Below are 23,589 nucleotides of genomic sequence, written 5' to 3'. Positions count from 1 at the left end.
TAGAAAGACGTTTCTTCGTTATTTCGCGGTACACATACTTTTCCTCCTTTTCCTCCACTCTCTATACAGACGGAAAATTCGGATTCACAATTCAGGTAAAATATGATTTCATTCGCTATGATGCAGAAAACACTGGTAGGCCACATACTTTAGGTTTAGGAGATCTTCCCATGATCTTTCCATATGGAAATTTACCACATAGTGAGTTTATGGAGTTTGCTATATCAGCCAGTAAAATCTGTACAGCTTTTGCATTCAAAACAATTGGCTTTTTTTCAATTTGGCTAATGGCCTTCAGATCCACTTAGCAAAAGAAGCTGAGAATCTGATAAGGTTAAGGGGGAATCTAACTCCCAGCATGCCGTCATCCTACAGTTATCTCAGATTGGACTAAAATAGAAGAATGCTGGCTAGTCTGCCCACAAGATCTTACTACATGCGTCTAAGCTGCCCGAAGCTCTGTTAGTTTACCCAACAGAGGAAGACAACTTGATATAATCCTCAAATAGTAGTTTACCTAGGCACCACATGGATTTGAGGTTTTAATGTAAGTTAAACCTTCTAATGCAAACCCCTGCTGTGATAAATGTAATTTATACATTGAGTTGTTGCATGTTCCACATCATAGAGTTCCTTGACTGATAATATTGAAGTAATAATATAGTCGTTTTTTTGTATTATAATACAACAGATACAAATTCCTCATAGAAAAATACTAACAAAAGGTTCATGTTTTTACACCGTTGTTAGTTTTAAGCCATATGTTGAAATGCACAATCTTCCAGAACCAATTACTGCCCACTCTCAAGTGTTCAATTAGCAGTTGTTGTACCATATAACTTAGTATTCACAGACATCCCTGATCAAAATTCCATGATGCAAAGCCATGAAGCAAATCTTTAGTGTGTAATTAAATGTGTGAGTGCTCCCTGCAGACGCAAGGTGTTACTGAGTCACTGCGCTCTCAGTGCGGAATGAACCTACGCACTCCTGCCGACCTTGGGGACCGCAAGGTCATCGCGGATGTGTTGTGCTGTTCGCAAGTGAGCGAGCATGCCTTGTGAAATCATAATCTGTTCAGAGATGCCCTTCACATTTCCAATTTCTTCTCTCTCTCTGACTGTCGGCACTCTATTACGGATGGGGTTGCTATGGTGATGCCGTAGCGCTTTCTGACAGCGTTCACAAAAAGGCTGTAAAGTGTGTATTGTAGGTTGTGTATTTCCACTGATAAATTGCAGGCCTGCAGAAAGTGTCACTGGATGGACGTGCAGTAATCTGTCCCTTCTGAAAGCTGACAGAGTGTTTGGCACATTCATTCAGTGTCTTTTTAAAGGAGCGGTGACCTTGCAAGAGAGTCTGTGCTTGAAGGAACATACATGTCTTCACTCAAGTTTATAGTGGTATATGAATACACACACATACAGAGATAAACACTGACATATAGAGTTATTAAAGCAATAAGATGTTGTGACAGTTGCCCTTATTGGATATTTTAAAATGACTTTGAGTCAGAGTCAGATTTTAGAGTTGGAACTATGCATTTTATAAAGGTTTTGATTTTTTTAATAAGTTTTTTTAAAAAAAATTTTTCAGATATTGTTATGATTTTAAATAACATATCACCTAGCATACAATATTTTTATATACAATATGTTTTTTTTAACTAATTGTTTTATGATTTTATATTAACATATGAAGTTTTTTATTTTTAAAATATTTAAGTATTTAAAATTTTTTCTGATATTTAACATATAATCTGACTTACAGTATTTTAATATATTTTTAACTAATTGTTTTATGATTTTATATTAGCATATAATCCATTTCATTTTTATTATATTTACATAAACATTTTTAAATATTATTTATTTATTTATTTATTTAAATTTCATTTATTATTATTTTGTTATGTATAAATAATATAATATTTCTGATGTTTTTTATTGTATTGTATCTGACACAGTATTTTTATGTATAATGTATTTTTAAGTAATAATTTGTGATATTCATATGATTTTATATTAATATATAATCTATCATCCAGTCAAATTTTAAATTGGAACTATCCATTTTATAAAGTTAATAAGTTTAAAAAAAAATTTATTATTTAAATGTTGATTTATGTTTTTATTTTATTTATTGTTATTACTTTTTTTTTTAAATAAAGAAATTGTCTGAATTTTTTTTGTTTTATATTAAAATATAATCTGACAATCTGACAATATTTTTATGTATAATATATTTTTAAGTAATAATCCATCATCCAGTCAGATTTTAGAGTTGGGCCTATCTATTTTATATTTTGGATTTTTTTTTTTTTTTTTTAAGTATTTGAAAGCAATTTTACAAATTATTACAAATTCTAATATTAGTAATTTTTTATTTGATTTTATTTAAGTTACCAAAATATAATATTTTTATGCATTTAAACCATAATCCAGTAAGATTTTAGAAATATTATACATTCTATGTGGCTTTTGACTGGTATAAAAATATTTTTCATATGTGTACGATTGGTTGTTTTATTTTTTCTTCTTGCCACCTCTTGGCACTCCTCCTCAAGAGGGATGATTTCATTACAATATTAAAAACTACATATGAATCATTCGTTCCAGGCTAAATGTTCCACATGTGTGTCGCCTAAGGGGAAAAAGGAGTTGACACTGATACGAGCGCTGCACACATACACACCTACGCAAACACATGCTCCCTAGAGCAGGAACCTGTCAGCGCAGTGCAGGGGCGTCTCTTTGTCACCATGTGGTCAAGGTTTGCTGGATGTGCGCCGCGTGTCTTAATCTGACGGATCAGAGCGCTCATGCGAGCCCTGATGGCTGAACATTTGGGTGCCTTTTCATTTTGAGGATTAGGGTTCATTTTTAGGACACCCTTTATTCGATCGAAAATGCCATTTCCCAAGACAATGGGGGTTGAGTGGAAGCCATGTCACTGCGGCCGACCCCGCATGATACGACTCATGTGCCCACGCTAATTCCATTATTGGCAAGCAGCTTTGATGGAATATGTTGACTGAGGTCATATTGGTGTTAAATGATATCTAATTGTGTTCAGCAGAGAAATATCTCGAAATATGTGACCGATATTACTTGAAGAATGAAACTAATAATCGCAGAATCAACTAGCAAAATCCGCCATCATGATGCTATGTTGTGGGTGGCTGCTAGGGGGTTGCTAAGCTGTTCAGGGTCAGTGCTAAGGCCAGGGTTGCCAGGTTTTTTCAACACTAGCCGCTGGTAAAAATCGCATTCTGGGGTGAAAAATACATGTTTTTTTTGGTTGTGTTCCTCTGGTAAAATTCGTATTTCAGGGGCTAAAATTACGTTAATTGGGTCGCTTCAACCCGCAGACATGAAAAACATGAAAAACAACCTGAGTGTTAAAGTAGCCCAGCTTTACAGGAAAACTGTGTACTTGGCAACTCTGGCTAAGGCAGTTCTAGGTAGGGCTGGGCGGTATGACGGTATATATCGTTACCGCGGAATGAAATGTGTACCGTAAAATTATTTTTTATTCCGTGTATACCGCGAAATGTAAATAAGTGGGCGTGGTCAACTCACGTGCAGCACGCGTGAGGCTGAGACTGGTCAAACCGTTGAATGCAAGACTGAAGGATACGCTGGGAGGTTGTAAAAACATGGAAAAGGAGAAACGAGTCCTTTTCTTTTCTTAAATATTCAAGCTTATTTATTATATAAAGCCCTTTTGTACATTTTCTGGAATAACCACCTATATAAAATACTATATCGTGAAAGATATCGTTACCGTGAAATAAAATTTCTCATACCGTGAAATAAAATTTTGGTCATACCGCCCAGCCCTAGTTCTAGGTAGTGGCTGTTCGGGTGTTTGCATGCTTTCTAGATGCTTCTGGGTGGCTGGGTTACTGATGTGTTATGGGGGTTTCTATTTGTGTTTAGGGTTTCCACATGGTTACTAGAGTGTAGCTAGGGTGTTCTAGGTTCTCGCTAAATTGGTGTTTGTGGTTGCTATGGTGTTCTGTGTGCTTGCTAGAATGTTCTGGGTGGTTACTAGAGTGTAGCTAGGGTGTTCTGGGTGGTTCCCAATTTGGTTGTGTGGTTCCTGAGGTGTCTCTGGGTGGTTGCTAAGATGTTCTGGGTGGTTGCTAGGATGTTCGGGTGGTTGTTAGGGTTATATGGGTGTTTCTGGGTGTTTGGGTAGTTGCTAGGGTTATATGGGTGTGTCTGGGTAGTTGCTAGTGTATTCGCGTGGTTGCTAGGGTTATATAGGTGTTTAGGGGTAGTTGCTAGGATTATATGGGTGTTTCTGGGTAGTTTCTAAGGTGTTCTGCAGTGTTGCTAAGGTGTTCTGCGTAGTTGCTAAGGTGTTCTGTGTGGTTGCTAGGGTTATATGGGTGTTTCTTGGTGGTTGCTAGGGTTATATGGGTGTTTCTAGGTAGTTGCTAGGGTGTTCTGCATAGTTGCTAAGGTGTTTTGGGTGGTTGCTATGGTTTTTCTTAGAGGTTTCTAAGTAGATGCTAGGGTATTCTGGGTAATTGCTAAGGTGTTCCGGGTGGTTGCTAGGCTTATATTGGGCGTTTCTGGGTAGTTGCTAAGGTGTTCTGTTTGGTTGCTAGGGTTATATGGGTGTTTCTGGGTAGTTGCTAGGATTATATGGGTGTTTCTGGATAGTTGCTAAGGTGTTCTGGGTGGTTGCTATGGTTTTTCTAGGTGTTTCTAAGTAGCTGCTAGGATGTTCAGGGTAGTTGCTAAGGTGTTCTGGGTGGTTGCTATGTGTTTTCTAGGTGTTTCTAAGTTGCTGCTAGGATGTTCTTGGTAGTTGCTAAAGTGATCTGGGTAGTTGCCAGGGATATAAGGGTGTTCTGGTGGGTGGTAAGATGTTTTTAAGGTGTTTTGGGTGGTTGCTATGGTTTTTCTAGGTGTTTCTAAGTAGCTGCTAGAATGTTCTGGGTAGTTGCTAAGGTGTTCTGCATGGTTGCTAGGGTTATATGGGTGTTTCTGGTTAGTTGCTAGGGTTATATGGGTGTTTCTGGGTAGTTGCTAAGGTGTTCTGCGTAGTTTCTAAAGTGTTCTGTTCTGCATAGTTGCTAAGGTGTTCTTGTTGGTTGCCAATGTGTTCTGCATGGTTGCTAAGGTTATATTGTTGTTTTGGGTAGTTTGTAGGGTTTTATGGGTGTTTCTGGGTAGTTGCTAAGGTGTTCTGCTTTAAGTTGAGCAAACAAACTACAAAAAGACCTTTAATGTCCAAGATTTTGAAGCAATAATTGTTCATCCTCCTCTGACCCCCTGTGTGTTTCCTGTGTGTAGCATTACAAAGACATGGGCAATCAATGTAGTCTCGTGTTTTTGTAGTTAAAGGCAGATAATAGGCTATCTCAGAGTCTCAGTTTCCTGACTGACATCCCATTCAGCATCAGTGACATGAGTCAGCCTCCTTGGTTTATCTATGAAAGACATCTGCGCTCCAGACAGGTTGATTGACCGCACTCTCTCTATCTCTCCGTGCGTATGTGCATGCATGTGCATGTGCGAGAAAAAGAGGGCGGGAAGGTTTGGGTGGAGACAGTGTGAGGTTGCATCACATATGCGGTCTCTTGTCCTCTGCCCAGCGGCAGGTCGGATTCAACCTACTCAGCTAATGTTTTGCTCCGGTGAACCCTGTTGCTGATGCCTGCACGGAGTGGAAAGAAATCGGCATAAAATGCAGCCTCATCTCACTGTGTCATCCATTTCTCTGAGCATCTGAAAAATGATTATAATTACAGCATAGGCATGCAGTGGGTTGGGTTCTCAACAGAGCAGCTCTTTGTTGTCTGGTTTTGGGGTTACAAATGTTTGCATTAATTTAATCTCGCCGTTTTAATCCGCGCTGCAGCCATTGACTGTAGACACAGTTGGACGGCTTGATTGTCTCTCCGTTGCTTTTGTTTGACAGATTGTTAGCTTTGTTTTTGTCTGCTGATGCATGAGTATTTGCTCTTCACATGCATAGCAGCGAAGCTCATTAGTGAGATTTTGTCACTGCAGTCTCCAGCCATGAAATATGTTGATTACAGTATTTAATGTACAATCAACTGTCAGATATGTACTGCATGTGGTTAATGAGGGAAAGCTATTTATATGCAATCCTAATGAATGCACATTATTTTCTCACTCTCATGACATTCCAAATCCATTTTTTTCATGGCACCTGTTTTCTTTCTAGTAAACATGTCTGTCAAGCTTCATAATGCAGATACAACACCTTCAAAGTAGCTTACAAGTATGTATGTGGTCTGAACTCACACAAAGCCATCATATGGCTTCAGAAACACTTGGAATATGGTGCTTTGTGTTTTTGGTCCATTGTGGACACTATGAATTGTCTTTGTATGCAAAAATCTGCATAAAATTGTTCAAATTTCCTCTTTATATACTGTATGTTCCACAGAACAAATGATAGAATGTGGCCTTGAAACGACATGAGGATGAGTAAAAAATGATAGAGCTGTTATATTTGTGTGAACTCTTTCTTTAAAGAGTGAATAACTGAACAATGAATGTAATGTAACAGTTTCCTTAAAGTATGTTTGCTATTCTAACTAATTTTAAAATGAAAAGCCTCTTTAAATACACTACCAGTCAAAAGTTTTTGAACAGTAAGATGTTTTATGTTTTTTTTTAAGTTTCTTTTGCTCACCAAGCCTGTATTTATTTGATCCAAAGTACAGCAAAAACGGTAAAATTCTGAAATGTTTTTACTATTTAAAGTAACTGTTTACTATTTGAATATATTTTAAAATGTAATTTATTCCTGTGATTTCAAAGCTGAATTTTTAGCATCATTATTCCAGTCACATGATCCTTCCGAAATAATTCTAATATTCTGGTTTGCTGCTCAAAAAAACATTTATTGTTATTATTATTTTGTTGAAAACAGTAAAATATCCAGGTTCAGGTTTCTTTGATGAATAGAAAGTTCAGAAGAGCAGCATTTATCTGAAATAGAAATTATTTGTAATATTATAAATGTCTTTATCATCACTTTTGATCAATTTAAAGCATCCTTGCTAAATAAAAGTATTAATTTCTATCATTTCCGTCCCCCCAAAAACTACTGACTTGATAAATGCTGATCTTGGATCTTTCTATTCATCAAAGAATCCTAAAAAATGTGCTTAACTGTTTTAAATATTGATAATAATGATAAAAAAATGTTTCTTGAACAGCAAATCAGCATATTAGAATGATTTCTGAAGGACCATGTGACACTGAAGACTGGAGTAATGATGCTAAAAATTCAGCTTTGAAATCACAGGAATAAATTACATTTTATATTCAAATAGAAAACAGTTATTTTAAATAGTAAAATATTTCAAAATGTGAGTGTTTTTTTTCTGTATTTTGGATCAAATAAATGCAACCTCTTCACAAAACATTAAAAATCGTACTGTTCAAAAACTTTTGACTCGTAGTGCACTCACAGTTTCGTTCTATTTTACAGGATTCAAGGACTTAAATGTCTCCTGAATAAAGGCCAGGCACTAGACCTTGAGGACTGAAGCATCCCATTATAACGGAGTGAACAAAAATACCATTATCATCATATGATGCAGGAGTAAGTGCTAGCATGTGATTTGGATGACATTTTCAGCATTCCCAAAGCTTCTGCTTAAGCAAAAGTAGTTTGTTATTGCCGTGTTGTGTCAAGCATTTCGCCTTAACATGCCCTTGTAACATTCTAGAAATATCTTTTTGTCAATTTTTCAAATTCTTGACCATGCACTGAGGGTGTTTTCATCAGATCTTTCTGTTTAGTATCTCACCCACTAAACTTAAAAGGTGCGACTTTCAATAGCAGAACAATTTGCCTTGAAAAGTGTGGAGATTTGCTCAGCAATATCCTTCTGTGCTTCTCTTCAAAGCCGAGACTGCTGCTTTGAGTCTGGGACACTGCTGATCATGCATAAAGGGTAAATAAATTGTACGTCATAGTGGGTTTTTAGGTGAATGGTCAGCAAATGAAAAATGCAGAATGGGTTCCAGCCCGTGGAAGGTCTGATTGCCATCACTGATGAGAGAACCGTATGCCGTTAGAATGCATTCGCCTTTGGTTTGGTTTCTGTTGCAACGATCATTTGACTTTATCATGTGGGTTCCCCTCGTGCCTCAGAGGCGTTCTGTCTGCTTTTGCCATTAAACGCCGGGCTTCCAACAGGAACATAGAGTAGCCAAGCGTTAGATTGAATGTCGTGTTTAGTTAAGCCCTTCCAGCCATTTCTGAAGGAGAAATAAACCAGCCCGTTTTATCGGTTCAGTCTTGGAAACAAGCTTCAAACTAATTTCTTTCAACTCTAATTCACTTGATCCCAATCTTCCAACATCATCAAAAGCAAATTAGCTTAATTTAATTTCATGAACTGCATCAGTGCAATCAAAGATTTGTGCAATGTGTTCTGGTTTTATTTTTGCTGTTGGATCTTGATTATTTCTAAGTTAAAAAATAGTGCAAATAGATTTTTTTTACATGTTTGAAAGTTTGGGGCTGGTAGGATTTTTTAAAAGACGTCTCTTAAGCTCACTAAGGCTACATTTATATGATCAAAAATGTTTTCTATTTTAATATATTTTAAAGTGTAATTTATTTCTATGATGCAAAGTTGAATTTTCAGCATCATTACTCCATTCTAACATGCTGATTTGATGCTCAAGTAACATTTCTTATAATTATTAAAGAAAACAGTTGTGCTGTTTAATATTTTGTGAAAACCATGATTTAAAATGTTCAAAAGAAATGGAAATCTCTTTGCTGTCACTTCTTTTTGTTCAGTGGAGTTGTTAGGGCATTCTAGCTTGTTGCTTGGTGGTTGATATGGTGTTTTGGGCATTTAAAGGGCACCAAAATCCACTTTTACATGGTGTTTGGACATAAATGTGTGTTGACAGTGTGTGAACACAACCACCCTACAATGACAATGATCCACCCGCTCCTTATTTTTTAATCTTGATTAAACCAAACCAGTCTATTTAGGCGTGCGGTTTTGATTCCCAAAGCAGTGTGACATCACATTGTTTAGGCCACGCCCACTGCCACTGATGGACAGTCCTGCATTGCCATAGTTTCCGCCCTCAGCAAATTGTGTTTGGTTGTACACTGTCCTTCATTTTCTTTGCGTTTGAGCAGCTGTAACGTCAACAATGTCTTGTGTTTGGATGTAAGACTGAACTTTCGGTGCGTTTAGCTTCGCATATGTACGGCCGTACACCGGTTCTCTTCCTCTGTCATGTTGCTTGTATCAACTGTTTATAGAGGGTTTTCACAAAGTGTCATCAATGGGCCATATTGGTGGCACTGAATGTAAACAATGCCACTGAACCGAACGAAACACGCATATTTTGCAGATTGTTGCTGCTAAAAGTGGTCAATTATTGTCATATTTTGGGCTGTACCAATTGTTTGGACCGTGAAAAACATTTGGAGTACTATAGACTGCCAAAAGCTATAACAAATCAAGGAGAAGAGTGCAAAAAAAAAAAAAAACTTGTCTGTGGAACAAATGGATTTTCTGAACCAGGATTTTCAGGGCAAGAATCTTGACAACATTAATGTTTGTTCTTATCATTTCTGGTCAGGTAGGTGAAATATTAGGCTAATATCTTAATTAATACTGCTTGTATGTATCTTTACCCACCTATTAACTTTAGTTTGTCAAAATATTGCACCCTTTCCTGCTTACTAAATCCTCTATGTGATTTAGCAGCTTCCACACGTGTTTTCCGTGGTTTAGACAGCATAAATTAGCAGAACAACATATTCAGTAGTGCATTAACAGTGCAATCCATGCTGTTGTTTACATTTGAGCATCTCCAATATGGCCGCACATATACATATACACTACGCCCTCTTCAGGAGACAAGGCTGGGAATGTGCAACTCATTTGCATTTAAAGTGATACACACCAAAACAGTTCTTTTTTTTAGACGCGCCAAAAATGACATTTTCCAGATGTTATAATACGTTTTCTGTGGGACATTCTAAGCTTAAACTTAGCAAATACATTCTGGGGACATCCAAGGCCAATATTACATCTTGTAAAAAGGGGCATAATAGGTGCCTGTTAATACTCAAAAGACCACAACCTGGTTCCTAGATAGACCAAAAGGTGAAACGTATAATTCTGATTACCTAAAAAAAAGTAGCAAGCAACATGATTTGATGTATAGTATCATTTATATCTATAAAACGTGTGGGAACAAGATTGCATATGGTTTTTAGTAGGGATGTGTACGAGTACTCGATTAATCAAACCCATCAGCGACGATCGAGCATGAAAATGACGATCGATTGGTTCTAAAAATGCATTTTTTTTTAATTAAACTACTTTCATTCTTTCTGATTGGTTAAACTATTCAGGCTGTTTTTGTTTTAAGTTTAAGCAGCATAGTTAAATTATGCCGGCTTTATTTAATTTACGTTTACTGACTGATCATTTTGAAAGAAATGTTATGTTACCTAATCTTTAAGTTTTATAGCTGTGGTAAAAATATTCAGGCTATTTTTATTTTAAGTTTACACAGCCAAATTATGCTGGCTTCTCATTTTTGTTAGGCTATGGGCTACTCAACAGTCGTTTGAAGTTATATTAAACTTTATTTTTGCAAACCTTAACAAAAAAACTTTTTTGATCCACAGCTGTTGTGATGCTGCTGAAATAAAATATTGTTTTGTTAAAAATAACGCTTGAATAAAATAACTGAAAAGCAGAGTATCCTGTGTTTTATTTGTTTTATAAACATAGAAAAGGGTAGGTTATCTTTTTAAAAACTGATCCAAAATATTTATACAAATAATAAGACACACATCGATTACTTTTTGATTGGCACGTAGTTCAAGCTCACATGCATTTTGTGTTGATAAATTCAATTTTTAATATAACATTTACATATTTATGTATCTAGGCTATGTGATTAATTTTATGTACAATGCGTCATGTAGAAAAAGCGCTTCAGCTTCACCTCATGCTGTTATTTCTTTTAAATGTTTACTGTATACTGTGATGCAAACGCCCCGCCCCTTGCTTAAACTCCACCCCCGATTAATCGAGTACTCGTTTCTCAAACCTGTGGATTACTCAAAATAAAATATGATCAGAAATGCCCATCCCTAGTTTTTAGGCCTTTGGTCTGAGGTGCAAGGATAGGAAAGCTCTTTCTGTTCAAGCTGACCGTAAGCGCATATAAATAAATGACCTTTCAGCAAAACAAAGACCAATTCCAGGGAACGGCGAAGAGAGCGTCAATATTGCATTTACGAGGCCGGCTACGTGTATAAAATGAGGTTTTTGTGCAGTTGTGGTGGGGGTTGAACAGACCTGATGAGGTTCGTAATTCAGATATGAGATCCAGAATAAAAAAACTGGAGTGACTGTTTTTGTTTTGATTCTGCTGGGACAGATAAGAGAGCTCTCGCACAAAACAATTAGACGCTGCTTGTTATGCTTTTTTATGTTTGGACATGGCGAAATAGTTCAGATAATCAAACAAGCCTAAACAAACATGCCCTCTTTACGCTAGTGCTCAGGAAGACGCTAATAGGAAATTCCAATAAAGCTGTTCGGCAGGGGGCATTTTTCAGGAATGCTTTACAAAACAAGCAGATTCCTAAACATTAGTCGATAAATGGTGGTACATAGAGAGCTACATCTTTTTTCATGAAAAAATATTCACATTCTCTGCTATTTTCACAACAGCAGTGATGCTGTCCAAAAGTATACAGTAAAGCGTTCCTAGACGACACTAATCGCTTTCACAGGCAATTCTTTGTAACGGCTCTGCCAGATCATACCGGATCCGGTTACACAGACTTTATAAACTGTGTGAAATTCCTGAATGTTCTGATAAAGGCAGGTGCTGCTGATGATCTTAATGATAATAAGATATAATTTCAATGTGATTGCCTGGAATCCAAAGCAAAATACTGGATTTCAGCATGAAAATCAACATAGTACAAGAAAGACATCAAGAATTCCATCACTGGTTTTTATATGTCTGCTTACACTGCAAAAAATGCTTTTCTTACTTAGATTTTTTGACTTGTTTCCAGCCAAAATATCTAAAAATTCTTGAATCAGGAAGGATTTTCTAGACAAGTAAAAAAAAATGTCTTGTTTTTTAGTAAAAACAAGTCAAAATTAAGTGAGTTTTTGCTTAAAACAAGCAAAATAATCTGCCAATGGGGTAAGAAAAAAATAATCTAGCTGTCTTCTTGAAATAAGATTTTTTTTTCTTGCCCCATTGGCAGATTATTTTGCTTGTTTTAAGCAAAAACTCACTTAATTTTGACTTGTTTTTACTAAAAACAAGAAAATTATTTTTACTTGTCTAGAAAATCTTTCCTTATTCAAGAATTTGTAGATATTTTGGCTGGAAACAAGACAAAAAATCTAAGTAAGAAAAGCATTTTTTGCAGTGTAATAATTTACTCTCAGAGCGACTGAATAGGGATAAACATCCACACTGCGAATTATACTTGTTTATTAGGTTCTTAGACTTCGTAGCAAGCTTAATCAATCGTCAATATTGGTCAACACACATTTGACCCCTCACCCCTATCAGCCAATCACCTTATGACCTCTGAACCCGCTGCTTTAAAGTCCTTGATTGACCCCTAGTGTTAATAAAACAGATTTCAGGCTCCTTATAAACATTTCCCTCCTGGCCAAGCATTATTAGTTAGTATGTCAGTGAACCATACTGTAAAAATCTACACCCTGAGTAATGTAAGATTGTTGAACACCTTGATTAAATATGCAGAAAATTGTTGAAGCATATGTAGTTTGTAAGTTATGAAAGCAATTCTAGAACAAACAAGAACAATTGAAAATGTGTTCTTTTGTTTGATTTGTATTAAAGCCAAATTAAGGCGTTTAAGGCTGTCTGGAAAATACTGTGGCATATTTGAACAAAGGCTTTGAACAAATCCACATGAGTGTAATTTCACGTCGCTGATACTTATTTACAGAGTAAACACGCCATCTAGTGGTTGTGCACTGCATGACTCTTTCAAATACGGTTTTGAATAGAAATGGAATGAAATTATTATATTTTGATTACTGATGATTATATCCTTGCTATATCCTATAAAGACTTCCTCCATGTATATAGTCATGGAAAAAAACAGATACTATAAGGTAAGGTTTCATATTGTTTCTAATCTCTACAATATTTTCAAGTTCCTCAGCAATACACTACCAGTCAAAAGTTTTTGAACGGTAAGATTTTTAATGTTTTCTGAACAGCAAAAACAGTAACATTTCAAAATAGTTTTACTATTTAAAATAACTGTTTCCTATTTGAATATATTTGAAAATGTAATTTATTCCTGTGATTTCAAACCTGATTACACTGATTCCAAGCTTTTGAATGGTATAAATCAGATACAAGCTGATCTTTAGATCTTTCTATTCATCAAAGAATCCTGAAAGCAGCAAATCAGCATATTAGATTGATTTCTGAAGGATCATGTGACACTGAAGTAATGATGCTAAAAATGTAGCTTTGATAACAGGAATAAATTACATTTGAAAATATATTCAAATAGAAAGCAGTTATATTAAATAGTAAAAATATTTCACAACATTACTGATTTTGCTGTATTTTGGATCAAATAAATGCAGGCTTGGTGAGCTGAAGAGACTTTAAAAAGCACAAAATCTTACTGTTCAAAAACTTTTGACTGGTAGTGTATGTCATCTTAAATGTACAATATAATAGTAGGTAATGCAATTTGACTGTCCTGTTTAATATATTACATTTTAAATTAAATACTTTTTTTAAATATCAGAAAGATATTCATGAACTCTCCACTCTTGCTGTTTCATGCATAAAGTGCAACATTTATAATTGATTTAAGGCTGCCTCTGTTTGCCATGTATTATTTAATCATAACACAAAATAACCTGCTGACAAATACAGCCTTCAATTAATATTTAATGATTAATAAGCTAAAATGTAAGTTTGTGACTTCATAGTTCACTCTGGAAGAACTGAAGATCTGCATTTGTAGAAACAAGTTGTATCCAGTGTGGTTTTTCTAAACGTGTTTTAACCTTCAGTTCAAGGTGAATCAGCATTACATAAACAGTACTGTGCTAACATGAATCACCTACAATACCAGTAAAACGTCTGGATACCCTTGACTATATGTTTCTCTTGACCTTCAAATCCTTTGGATCTAAAGCCAACTTTCTTGAAAATGAGGTAAATATAAATTGGGCCTATATGAATTTATCAAATTCAACACTTGCAATTAGGTTCCCATGATGCACTACATGCATCACATGAATTTGGTTGACATGAGGAAGCAAAGCCTTAGTCTAGACTCTAGACAAAGGGTGGCGAATTTAAAAAAACTAAAATATTATTTAGTTTTAGCTTTGTATGATATTTTTGGTCGCAACACTGTTCGTTCAAGGCTAACTATTCTAAAATGAGAAAAACTAGCAATAGTGAATGAATGGGTGTGTCCACTGTATAGAAACAGCCATGTGATGCCAGTTACTATGCAACGCTACGTATGTTTTGAACTAAGCTTTTCCAATCCTTACCTAGTTGCCAAGGCAACTTGGCATTTTTCATTCTTCGGTTCTTTTGTTCATCCAAAAAAAACCTCCTTGAATTCCCCTTTACACCCATCCTTAAAACACTTGAGGTTAAACACATCATATGAACTAAAGTGCATAACGTTCAGAAAATAAAAAGCCAATATTGACTCAATCAGATAAGAATGTTTCAGCATATTTGTTTGAAAGATTATTCACAGTCTCTCCTCTTCTCTGACTGATCATATTTCCCTATGGGAATCAGGCCATGTGTTTGTATCATGTGTGGGTGCGGTCTTTTCTCAAAAGAGCTGGGGAGGGTTTTCAGGGGCGTGAGAGTGTATTTATGAACTCCACCCGGAATTCCTGTCTGTATACCTACTGCTTCTACAGAACAGCACCTGTGTGACACCAACAGCACAAATACAGGTATAAGCCTTCTTTTAGCTACTTTTCTCTGTTTCAACACTTTGTAAGGTTTGTACATGTGAGTTTGGTGTTTATGTTTGCATAGGGATGTGTAAATGTGGCTCGTGAGTTTTGCCTAATGCAAACCGAAAGTAATCCTGTCATGTTGACAAAGTGAGTTTAAACAGACTAAACAACTGGATTTTTTTTTTAAAGCTAGATTTTAGTTGTATTTTTCCAAGTTTTACATGCATGCCTTCACAGGCCTGGAAAAATAGCATAACATAATTACATAAACATTGCCATGCTAATATGAATCAGTGGCATCAGCACAGGATGCAGTTGACTGAATGTTTCCATGATCGTCAAATCAATCTTTATATTCCCTTAAAAAAAGTAGTTTTGTTGTGCTTTTGCTGGTTTTAAGCACACGTCTACATGTGATTCACAGGCTCGGTAAAAACCACAGGCCCGCTGACGAGTCTAAACTTGCAGTGTTCAAGTTGCAATTAAATGCAGATGGCATAATAATACTCTAAAACTTTTGCTATAGAGGAATAGTTTAGATTGATCTGATGTTATAGACACTTTTCAAATAGTCCACATTCTTATTTCAAATGGCAAAACTTGTCCCATAGCCACATCATGTATACTTTATTTCATTTAACATGCGTCTCTTTTAGAAAGACTGTGCATTTATTATGATTCACAAAGTGTTTTTTTAATAATATCATATTATCTGCTATTGTAATAATCATGCATTCCCTTTGGCTCACTATTCACAAAGTGCAATGGGTGTGGTAGGTGGTTTCACGGACGAGTGAGTCATCAACTAAAGGGAGCATGCAATGTAGTCCAGGGAACTAGTAAAACAAATTTATATCATTTTTAAAACAAACATTGACAAAATTCATTGGTGTTTTCCTAAGCTAGTTCACTTTTATCACTCAAATGCACCCTTATTAACCTTAGTTTATATGTTTTATTGGAAAGATTGCCCTTGTGCATTGAGGACTGTGAGTTTGCTTAAAAAAATAGTTCACCCAAAAATGGAAATGTGTTAAAAATGTTTTTACCCTTGTGCCATCTTAGATGTAGACGAGTTTGTTTCTTCATCAGAGCAGATTTGGAGAAAATTAGCATTGCATCACCAATGGATCCCCAATGGGTGCCGTCAGATTGAGAGTCCAAACAGCTGATTAAAAACATCACAGTAATCCACAACATGACTCCAGTTGATCAGTTAAACTCTTGTGAAGTGAAAAGCTGCATGTTTGCATGATGTTTCAGACTTTAAACAATTTTTTTCTGGCCAAAATATGAGTCCATAATCCATAATAATGCTTTCTCCAGTGACAAAGTTTATCCTGTGTTGTCCTCCCACATCAAAAATCCACCCACATATTTGTTTAGACTGTTTTCACTTGAAAACGCTGCTTTGTATGTGCATATTTATGTCCTGATTCAGACAAGACAACTTTTTCATTGCATGGAGAAAGCAATTTTAGCCAGAAGCTACAATTTGAAGTTAAAAACATCTTAAAGGGATAGTTCACCCAAAAATAAAAATGTGGTGTTTATCTGTTTACCCCCAGGGAATCTAAGATGTAGATGACTTTTTTTATTCAGTAGAACACAAACAAAGATTTGTACTCAAACCGTTGAAGTCTGTCAGTCATATAATGGCAGTAAATGGGCTCCACGGCTTTGAGAGTATAACCCTGCAGCTTGTGACGATACATTGAGGTCTTAAGACACCAAACAATCGGTCTGTGCAAGAAACTTAACAGTATTTATATCATTTTTTTTACCTCTGATACACTGCAGTGTCAAACTGGATGCCCTGGGGGGAAGCAGATAAACATCAAATTTTCATTTTTGGGTAAACTGTCCCTTTAATGATGAATTTGTTCATGACTCTTCGCTTAACAAGACATTAATTAATGGACTGGAGTCGTTTAGTGGATTTCTGTGGTGTTTTTATTTGCTGTTGGGACTCTCATTCTGACGGCACCCATTCACTATAGAGGATCCATTGGAGATTAAATTAATTCAAGAAATGCAAACATTTCTCCAAATCTTCTCCTAATCATTCCAATGAAAAGACAAACTGATGGTCGGTAAATTTTTAACAAAGTTGTAATTTTGGGTGAATAATGGGTTACAAAATGTATTGGCTAACAGTGTACCATGGCCAGTGCTGATTTGTTTTTGCAAAATTAACAGTCAGTCTTCTCTCTGTTTGGATTTCAGATATCATGGATGTAAGTACATTTTTATCACCTCAGTAATTCTGTTTATGTAATGTAGCACAACAAATACCATGTTATAATTTCTGTTGTGTCCTGATTCAGCTTTCAGATGCCCTTGACTTCCCACAGCCAAATAACCAGCAGGCAGGAGGCCCCGTATGGCCCAGCCAACCAGCCAACCCTACCTGGCCTGGTCAACCCGCTAACCCCACCTGGCCTGGTCAACCCGCTAACCCTACCTGGCCTGGTCAGCCTGCTAACCCCACCTGGCCTGGTCAGCCTGCTAACCCCACCTGGCCTGCACAGCCGAACCAACCATTGTGGCCAGGGCAGCCTGGACAGCCTGGGCAGCCTCAGCCGCCTCAGCAGCCTACAGCTCCTGGGTGGCCTGGACCTGCACCACAAACCGGTCCTTATGGTGCTCCTGGCCAAGCTCCTAAAGCACTAGTAAGATGTTTTCACTGTCCTTGGATTTGTACAACCATCAAAGAGTATATGTAATGTATAATACTGTTTAAATACCCAGGGCTGGTGAAACAACACTTTTTTTTTATTTTGCAAAGTAAACCCTTTTACTATGCATTTAATTTTTTTTCTTTTGCAAGACTGTGCCATTTGATCTCCCGCTACAAAGTGGAGCCTATAACAAGATGCTCATCACCATCATTGGAGAGGTCAAACCCAACCCTAAAAAGTAAGGACAGCAACACACATACAGTGCCTTGCAAAAGTATTCATACCCCTTCATTTTATTCACGTTTTGTTGCAGCATTATGTTAAACTGCTTTAAACCATAATAATGACAAAGCAAAAACCAGATTTGCAAATTTTACAAATTTATTAAAAATAAAACACTGAAATAAGTACATTGCATAAGTATTCATACCCTTAACTCAGTACATAGTTGAAGCACCTTTACAGCCTCAAGTCTTTTTGGGTATGATGTGACAAGCTTTGCACATCTGCATTTGGGAATTATCTGCCATTCTTTGCCTCACCTTTTCACCTCTCAAGCTCTGTCCGCTTGGATGGGGGCTGGCAGACATTTTCTAGAGTCCTAGTTGTTCCAGTCATCTTCCGTTATGGATAATGGAGGCTACATGCTTCTGTGGACCTTCAATGCAGCAGATTTTTTCTGAACTCTTCCCTTGCCTTAACACAAGTCACTGAAGTCACTAGAAGCAATATGAATGCTCCTGAGCTAAATTTCGAGTGTCCCAGTAAAGGGTATGAATACTTATGCAAGGGGATCTTTTCAGTTTTTTATTTCTAATAAATTTGCAAAGTTGTTACAAACCTGTTTTGTGCTTTGTCATTATGGTGTATGAGATGTAGATTGATGTGGAAAAAAAGGTAATTTAAAGCAGTTTAACATAATGCTGCAAAAAAACATAATGTGAAAAAAATGAAGGGGTATGAATACGTTTGCAAGGCACTGTATACAACATTTAGGCCTACATTTTAGATTTATGTATTGAATTGCATAATAATGAATAAAATGTTCATACATTTAGATTACACAGTTTTAGCATAAACAAATTAGCTTAATGTGATGCATATATTTCCTAAATGAAACAGGTAAGATTTACATACTGGATTATTATTAACTATTTGCATCTATTTCATTTTATTTTTCAAAATGCATCGGCACACATTTTTAGTGTATAAACAATTACACTCATTGAGTTACAAAGTATGAATACCTTAAAAATATTCAATTATGAGATTGAAACATTTAATTTGATATACACTGCCGTTCAAAAGTTTAAGATCAGTAATATTTTTTTGCAAGAAGTCTCTTCTGCTCATCAAGGCTGCATTTATTTGATCAAAAATACATGTCACAAAATTGTAATATTGAGAAATATAATTACAATGTAAAATAATGTTTTTTAATATACTTTAAAATGTTATTCTTGTCATGCAAAGATGAATTTTCTGCATCATTACTCCAGTCTTCAGTGTCACATGATCCTTCAGAAATAATTGTAATATGCCGATTTATTGCCAATGTTGGAAACAGTTGTGCTGCTTAATATTTTTTTGGAACCTTGATACCTTCATTTCTTTCAAAAACAAAAAACATTTATCTAACATTTATTTAAAATTAAAATATTTTGTAACAATACACACTACTGTAACTTCAAAAGTGTGGCGTCAGTAAATTCTTTGATAATGATAGTAAAGACTTATATTGTTAGAAAAGATTTCTACTTTGAATAAATGCTGTTCTTTGAAACTTTTTATTCATCAAAGAATCCTGAAGTATCACAGGTTCCAAAACATATCAAGCAACACAACTGTTTCCAACATTTATAATAAATCGGCATATTAATAATAAATGAGAATGATCTCTGAAGGCTCATGTAACACTGGAGTAATGGCTGATGAGAATTCAGCTTTGCATCACATAAATAAATGTTATTTTAAAGTATATTAAAATAGAAAACTGTTATTTTGAATTGTAATGACATTTCACAATATTACTGTTGTTTATTAAATAAATTTCTACCTTGATGAGCAGAAAGAGACTTTTTAGGGAACATTACAAATCTACTAACCACAAGTGTATAAACCTGGTTAGTGTGTTTTAAAACACATTAGTACTATTATTAGTACTATTTAAAAAATCATACTTGTTTATGTATGACTGACAGATATGCATCACATTTCGGTTTATTAATTAGTTAATGTTAAAACTGTGTAATCCACATGAATGGAAATTTTATATGCAGTTTAAATGCATAGCTTTTGAATTTAGGCCTTAATATTTTTTAAGTTTAATATAGATGATAAAGTACATAATAAATTGTGTGTTGATACATTTCGGCAACAAAAAATATTACAAAGACAAACATTTTGCTAATAAATAATGTGCACTGATTCACAATGAGACCAAGAACTTAAATTAAGTTAAATTAAGAAATGACACGTGGCCAGTTGATTTTATCCTTATTTGCCTTTTCCCCTAGTTTTTTATGCTATATTCTTATTTTTTCGTCTTCAGTTTCACAGTTAATTTAACCAGAGGCAACGACATTGCGTTCCATCTAAACCCTCGCTTCAATGAAGACGGAAAGAAAGTGGTTGTGCGAAACAGCATGATTGGAAACCAGTGGGGCAAAGAAGAGCGCCAGCTCTCCTCCTTCCCTTTTGCCCCTGGAAAGCCTTTTGAGGTGAGTGTGGCACCAAACAATTTTGTTTCTATTTCATCTCAGTAGTTTTATTTAGACTAAACAAATGTCTTAAATATTTACTGTCAGGCTCTCATTGTGTTTAAAGACATTAGAGAATGTCTAAGATATCAGATAGCCGGATGTCAGGTCCTGAAATAGCATCTCTAAAAATACCGCAAAACTTGCAAGGTTATGCATTTGTCTCCCACCATGTTTGGTCAGAAATACATGCTTGTTCAATTGCAATTTGCTTTTAATTTCAGCTGAAGATCTTATGCACTGACACTGAATTCAAAGTGGCTGTGAACAAATTGCATCTTCTGGAGTACAAACATCGGATCCGTGAGCTCAACCAGATCAAAGGGCTTACTATCCACAATGATGTCACCCTCAACTCTGTAAATGTGGAGACACTGCAGTGAAATCCTCAAACTACAGATTCTGACATAGTTTAATATTTCAACAATATGTGCGACGATCCATTCAACCACATGTGCAAATGATTTTACCAACTTTTTTAAACACTGTGGCCCGGTTTCACAGACAGGGTTTAGACTAAGCCAGGATTAGGCCATTGTTCAATTAGGACATTTAAGTAATTTTTATAAACATGCTTAGAAAAAAACATTACTGGTGTGCATCTTGAGACAAAACAAAGGCACTGATATATTTTAAGATTAATCAGTGCAATTTTGTTTCAGTTGAAACAGCTCAGACTTTCATTTTAGTCTAGGACTAGGCTTAAGCCTTGTCTGTGAAACCGGGGGTGTGTGTGTGTTAGTAAGAGTTTATTTTTACTAGATAAAGTGATATACTGTACGCTTGCATGCAAATCCTGTTTTTCTCAAAGCTGTAGTTAGCTTTGCTCCCTCTAGGTGGGCCTGTTACTATCTGGGATGGGTTGGGTTGTCATGAGGGACAATGATAGGGGTCAAAAGCAAAGAATTTCTTTTACTGAAAATTAGATAAATTTGTTTTATATTGATACATTTATGATGCTGCAGAGAATAATGGTGGTGGTCACTGGCCAATTAAGAATAGTGTGTAATTAATGTGAAATTAGAACCAGAATAGAATTCTATGAAAGTAGATCACCTTCAACTGTAACCAGTGCCAAAGATGGATCTTGGTTTAATGATCCCATGATTAAAGAAACAACAACCGATGTAAACACTGAGTTGTGTGCATGTAATTACAATCCTCTGTGAGGTCTGTGTATTACACTTTTACTGCCAGCTCCTAATATAAATAAAATAACAGCAGCGTAAACTGAAGTCAAGGCAGTGTTACATTTTTAATCATGGAAACAGTCTGTCAGAGACGCCCTGAGAGAAATCTAATAGACCTGACCTCAATTATGCAGAGGTCTATTTATAAAGTGCCTCAAGCACCTGATGACTCTTTAAAGATTTGAACCCTGTTGCAACTCACGGATGAAACCTCCGGCATTGTATAACTAATGTGCACAAATTTCAAGAATGTTCCTTGTTTGTGTGTATTTTTTCATCACAAAAGCTATCTTAACCCACTTATATCATAGTACATACTCACTAGAATGCCTTATATTATAGAGTTGAGGTCAAAAGTTTACACCCCCCTTTCAGAATCTTCAAAATGTTCATAATTTTACCAAAATAAGAGGGATCATTCAAAATGCATGTTATGTTTATTTAGTACTGACCTGAATAAGATATTTCACATAAAAGATGCTTAATAGTCCACAAGAGAAAATAATAGTTGAATTTATAAAAATGACCCCATTCAAACGTTTTGTTTAGTGGTAGTTGTTCATGAGTCCCTTGTTTGTCCTGAAAAGTTAAACTGCCTGCTGTTCTTCAGAAAAATCCTTCAGGTCCCACAAATTATTTGGTTTTCCAGCATTTTTGTGTATTTGAACCCTTTCCAATAATGACTGTATGATTTTGAGATCCATCTTTTCACACTGAGGACAACTGAGGAACTCAACTATTACAGTTTTTGCAACTATTACAGTAGGTTCAAACACTCACTGATGGTTCAGAAGAAAATGCAATGCATTAAGAGCTTTTATTTTAAGATCAGGGTAAATTTTAATTATTTTGTCTTCTGAGAAACATATAACTCTTCTGTAGCTTCTGAAGGGCAGTACTAAATGAAAAATATGATATTTAGGCAAAATAAGTCAAATGTATACATCTTCATTCTGTTCAAAAGTTTTCACCCCCGACTCTTAATGCATAATTTTTAAAAACCTTCTGTAATAGTTGCAGTCTCTCAGCACAGTATTAAGAATCAAGAGGATGTAAACTTTTGAACGGGGTCATTTTTACAAATTCAACTATTTTCTCTTGTGGACTATATGTTAACATCTTTATGTAAAATATCTTATTCAGGTCAGTACTAAATAAACAATAACATGCATTTTGTATGATCCCTTTTATTTTGGTAAAATAATAAACACTTTGCAGATTCTGAAAGGGGGGTGTAAACTTTTCAACTCAACTGTATATGTGTTTGTTTGTGTGTATTTTGTAGTTTAAATTGTATGTTCTATTAGAAAATGTGAGATTATTCAAATATGGTAACTTATCTGTCCAACAAGGTGATTTTAATCATTTTTGTATTTACTTGTTTTTGTTATTCAATGATAGTTTGCTATAGATCTGTATTATATGTGTTTATTTACCTATCTTTTTAGAAACAGAGACCCAACAGTGCAGTATTATTACTACTACTAACAAAACATAAAACAGTATTAAATATATTTAAAAAAAAATAATAATTTCACTATTTTGGGCTTTTATTTCTATATATACAAATCATCCTATTGGACAGAAAAGGTATCTTATTTTAAGAATCGCTCATATTTTATGGAAAAAAAAAATGTAATGGTGTATTACTGCTAATGAGGAAATATGTTATTAATTGTTCTCGCAATAGCTTCCAAAAACCCAAATCTTGCCCATCCCAAAAGCGGTGCTCTATTTTTCTGTACTGGGTGGATTCGTTCACGCTCGCTCGCGTGTCTTTATGCGCGTGCTCGCAATATATGAGGCAGTGCCCGCTGCGCGCTCACCTGATGTGATCACGCACAAGCAGACATGAAGCTCTGAGGCTCTGAGTCCTGAAGGACACACGACTTAAAAATTATGACAAGATGAGATGAATTCACCCCGGTAACGGCAGAAGAACA

At 35.6% G+C, this 23,589-nt stretch overlaps 2 protein-coding genes across 2 annotated transcripts in view; both read left to right on the top strand.

Annotated features, from left to right (window-relative positions):
• Nucleotides 1–23,589, top strand: part of LOC141295677 (F-box only protein 34-like) — a 112,577-nt gene that overhangs the window by 68,271 nt on the left and 20,717 nt on the right. The gene's annotated exons all lie outside the window — the stretch shown is intronic.
• Nucleotides 17,233–21,691, top strand: LOC141295867 (galectin-5-like). The gene is made up of 5 exons (XM_073827147.1): nt 17,233–17,253; nt 17,344–17,688; nt 17,847–17,935; nt 20,249–20,417; nt 20,681–21,691. The coding sequence occupies exons 1-5, from the start codon at nt 17,248–17,250 to the stop codon at nt 20,837–20,839; spliced, it is 768 nt and encodes a 255-aa protein (XP_073683248.1). The 5' UTR covers nt 17,233–17,247; the 3' UTR covers nt 20,840–21,691.

This window comes from Garra rufa, chromosome 21 (genome assembly GCF_049309525.1).
Source record: "Garra rufa chromosome 21, GarRuf1.0, whole genome shotgun sequence".
In the NCBI taxonomy this organism is placed as follows: Eukaryota; Metazoa; Chordata; class Actinopteri; order Cypriniformes; family Cyprinidae; genus Garra; species Garra rufa.
The sequence above is the reverse complement of the archived record's forward strand: the minus strand, read 5'-3'. Positions and strand labels throughout refer to the sequence as shown.

Excerpts from the sequence above, each read along its gene's own strand:
- LOC141295867 (XM_073827147.1), top strand. Across the intron at positions 17,936-20,248 it reads GTCAAACCCAACCCTAAAAA|TTTCACAGTTAATTTAACCA; the intron begins GTAAGGACAGCA and ends TTTCGTCTTCAG. Across the intron at positions 20,418-20,680 it reads CCCCTGGAAAGCCTTTTGAG|CTGAAGATCTTATGCACTGA; the intron begins GTGAGTGTGGCA and ends TTTTAATTTCAG.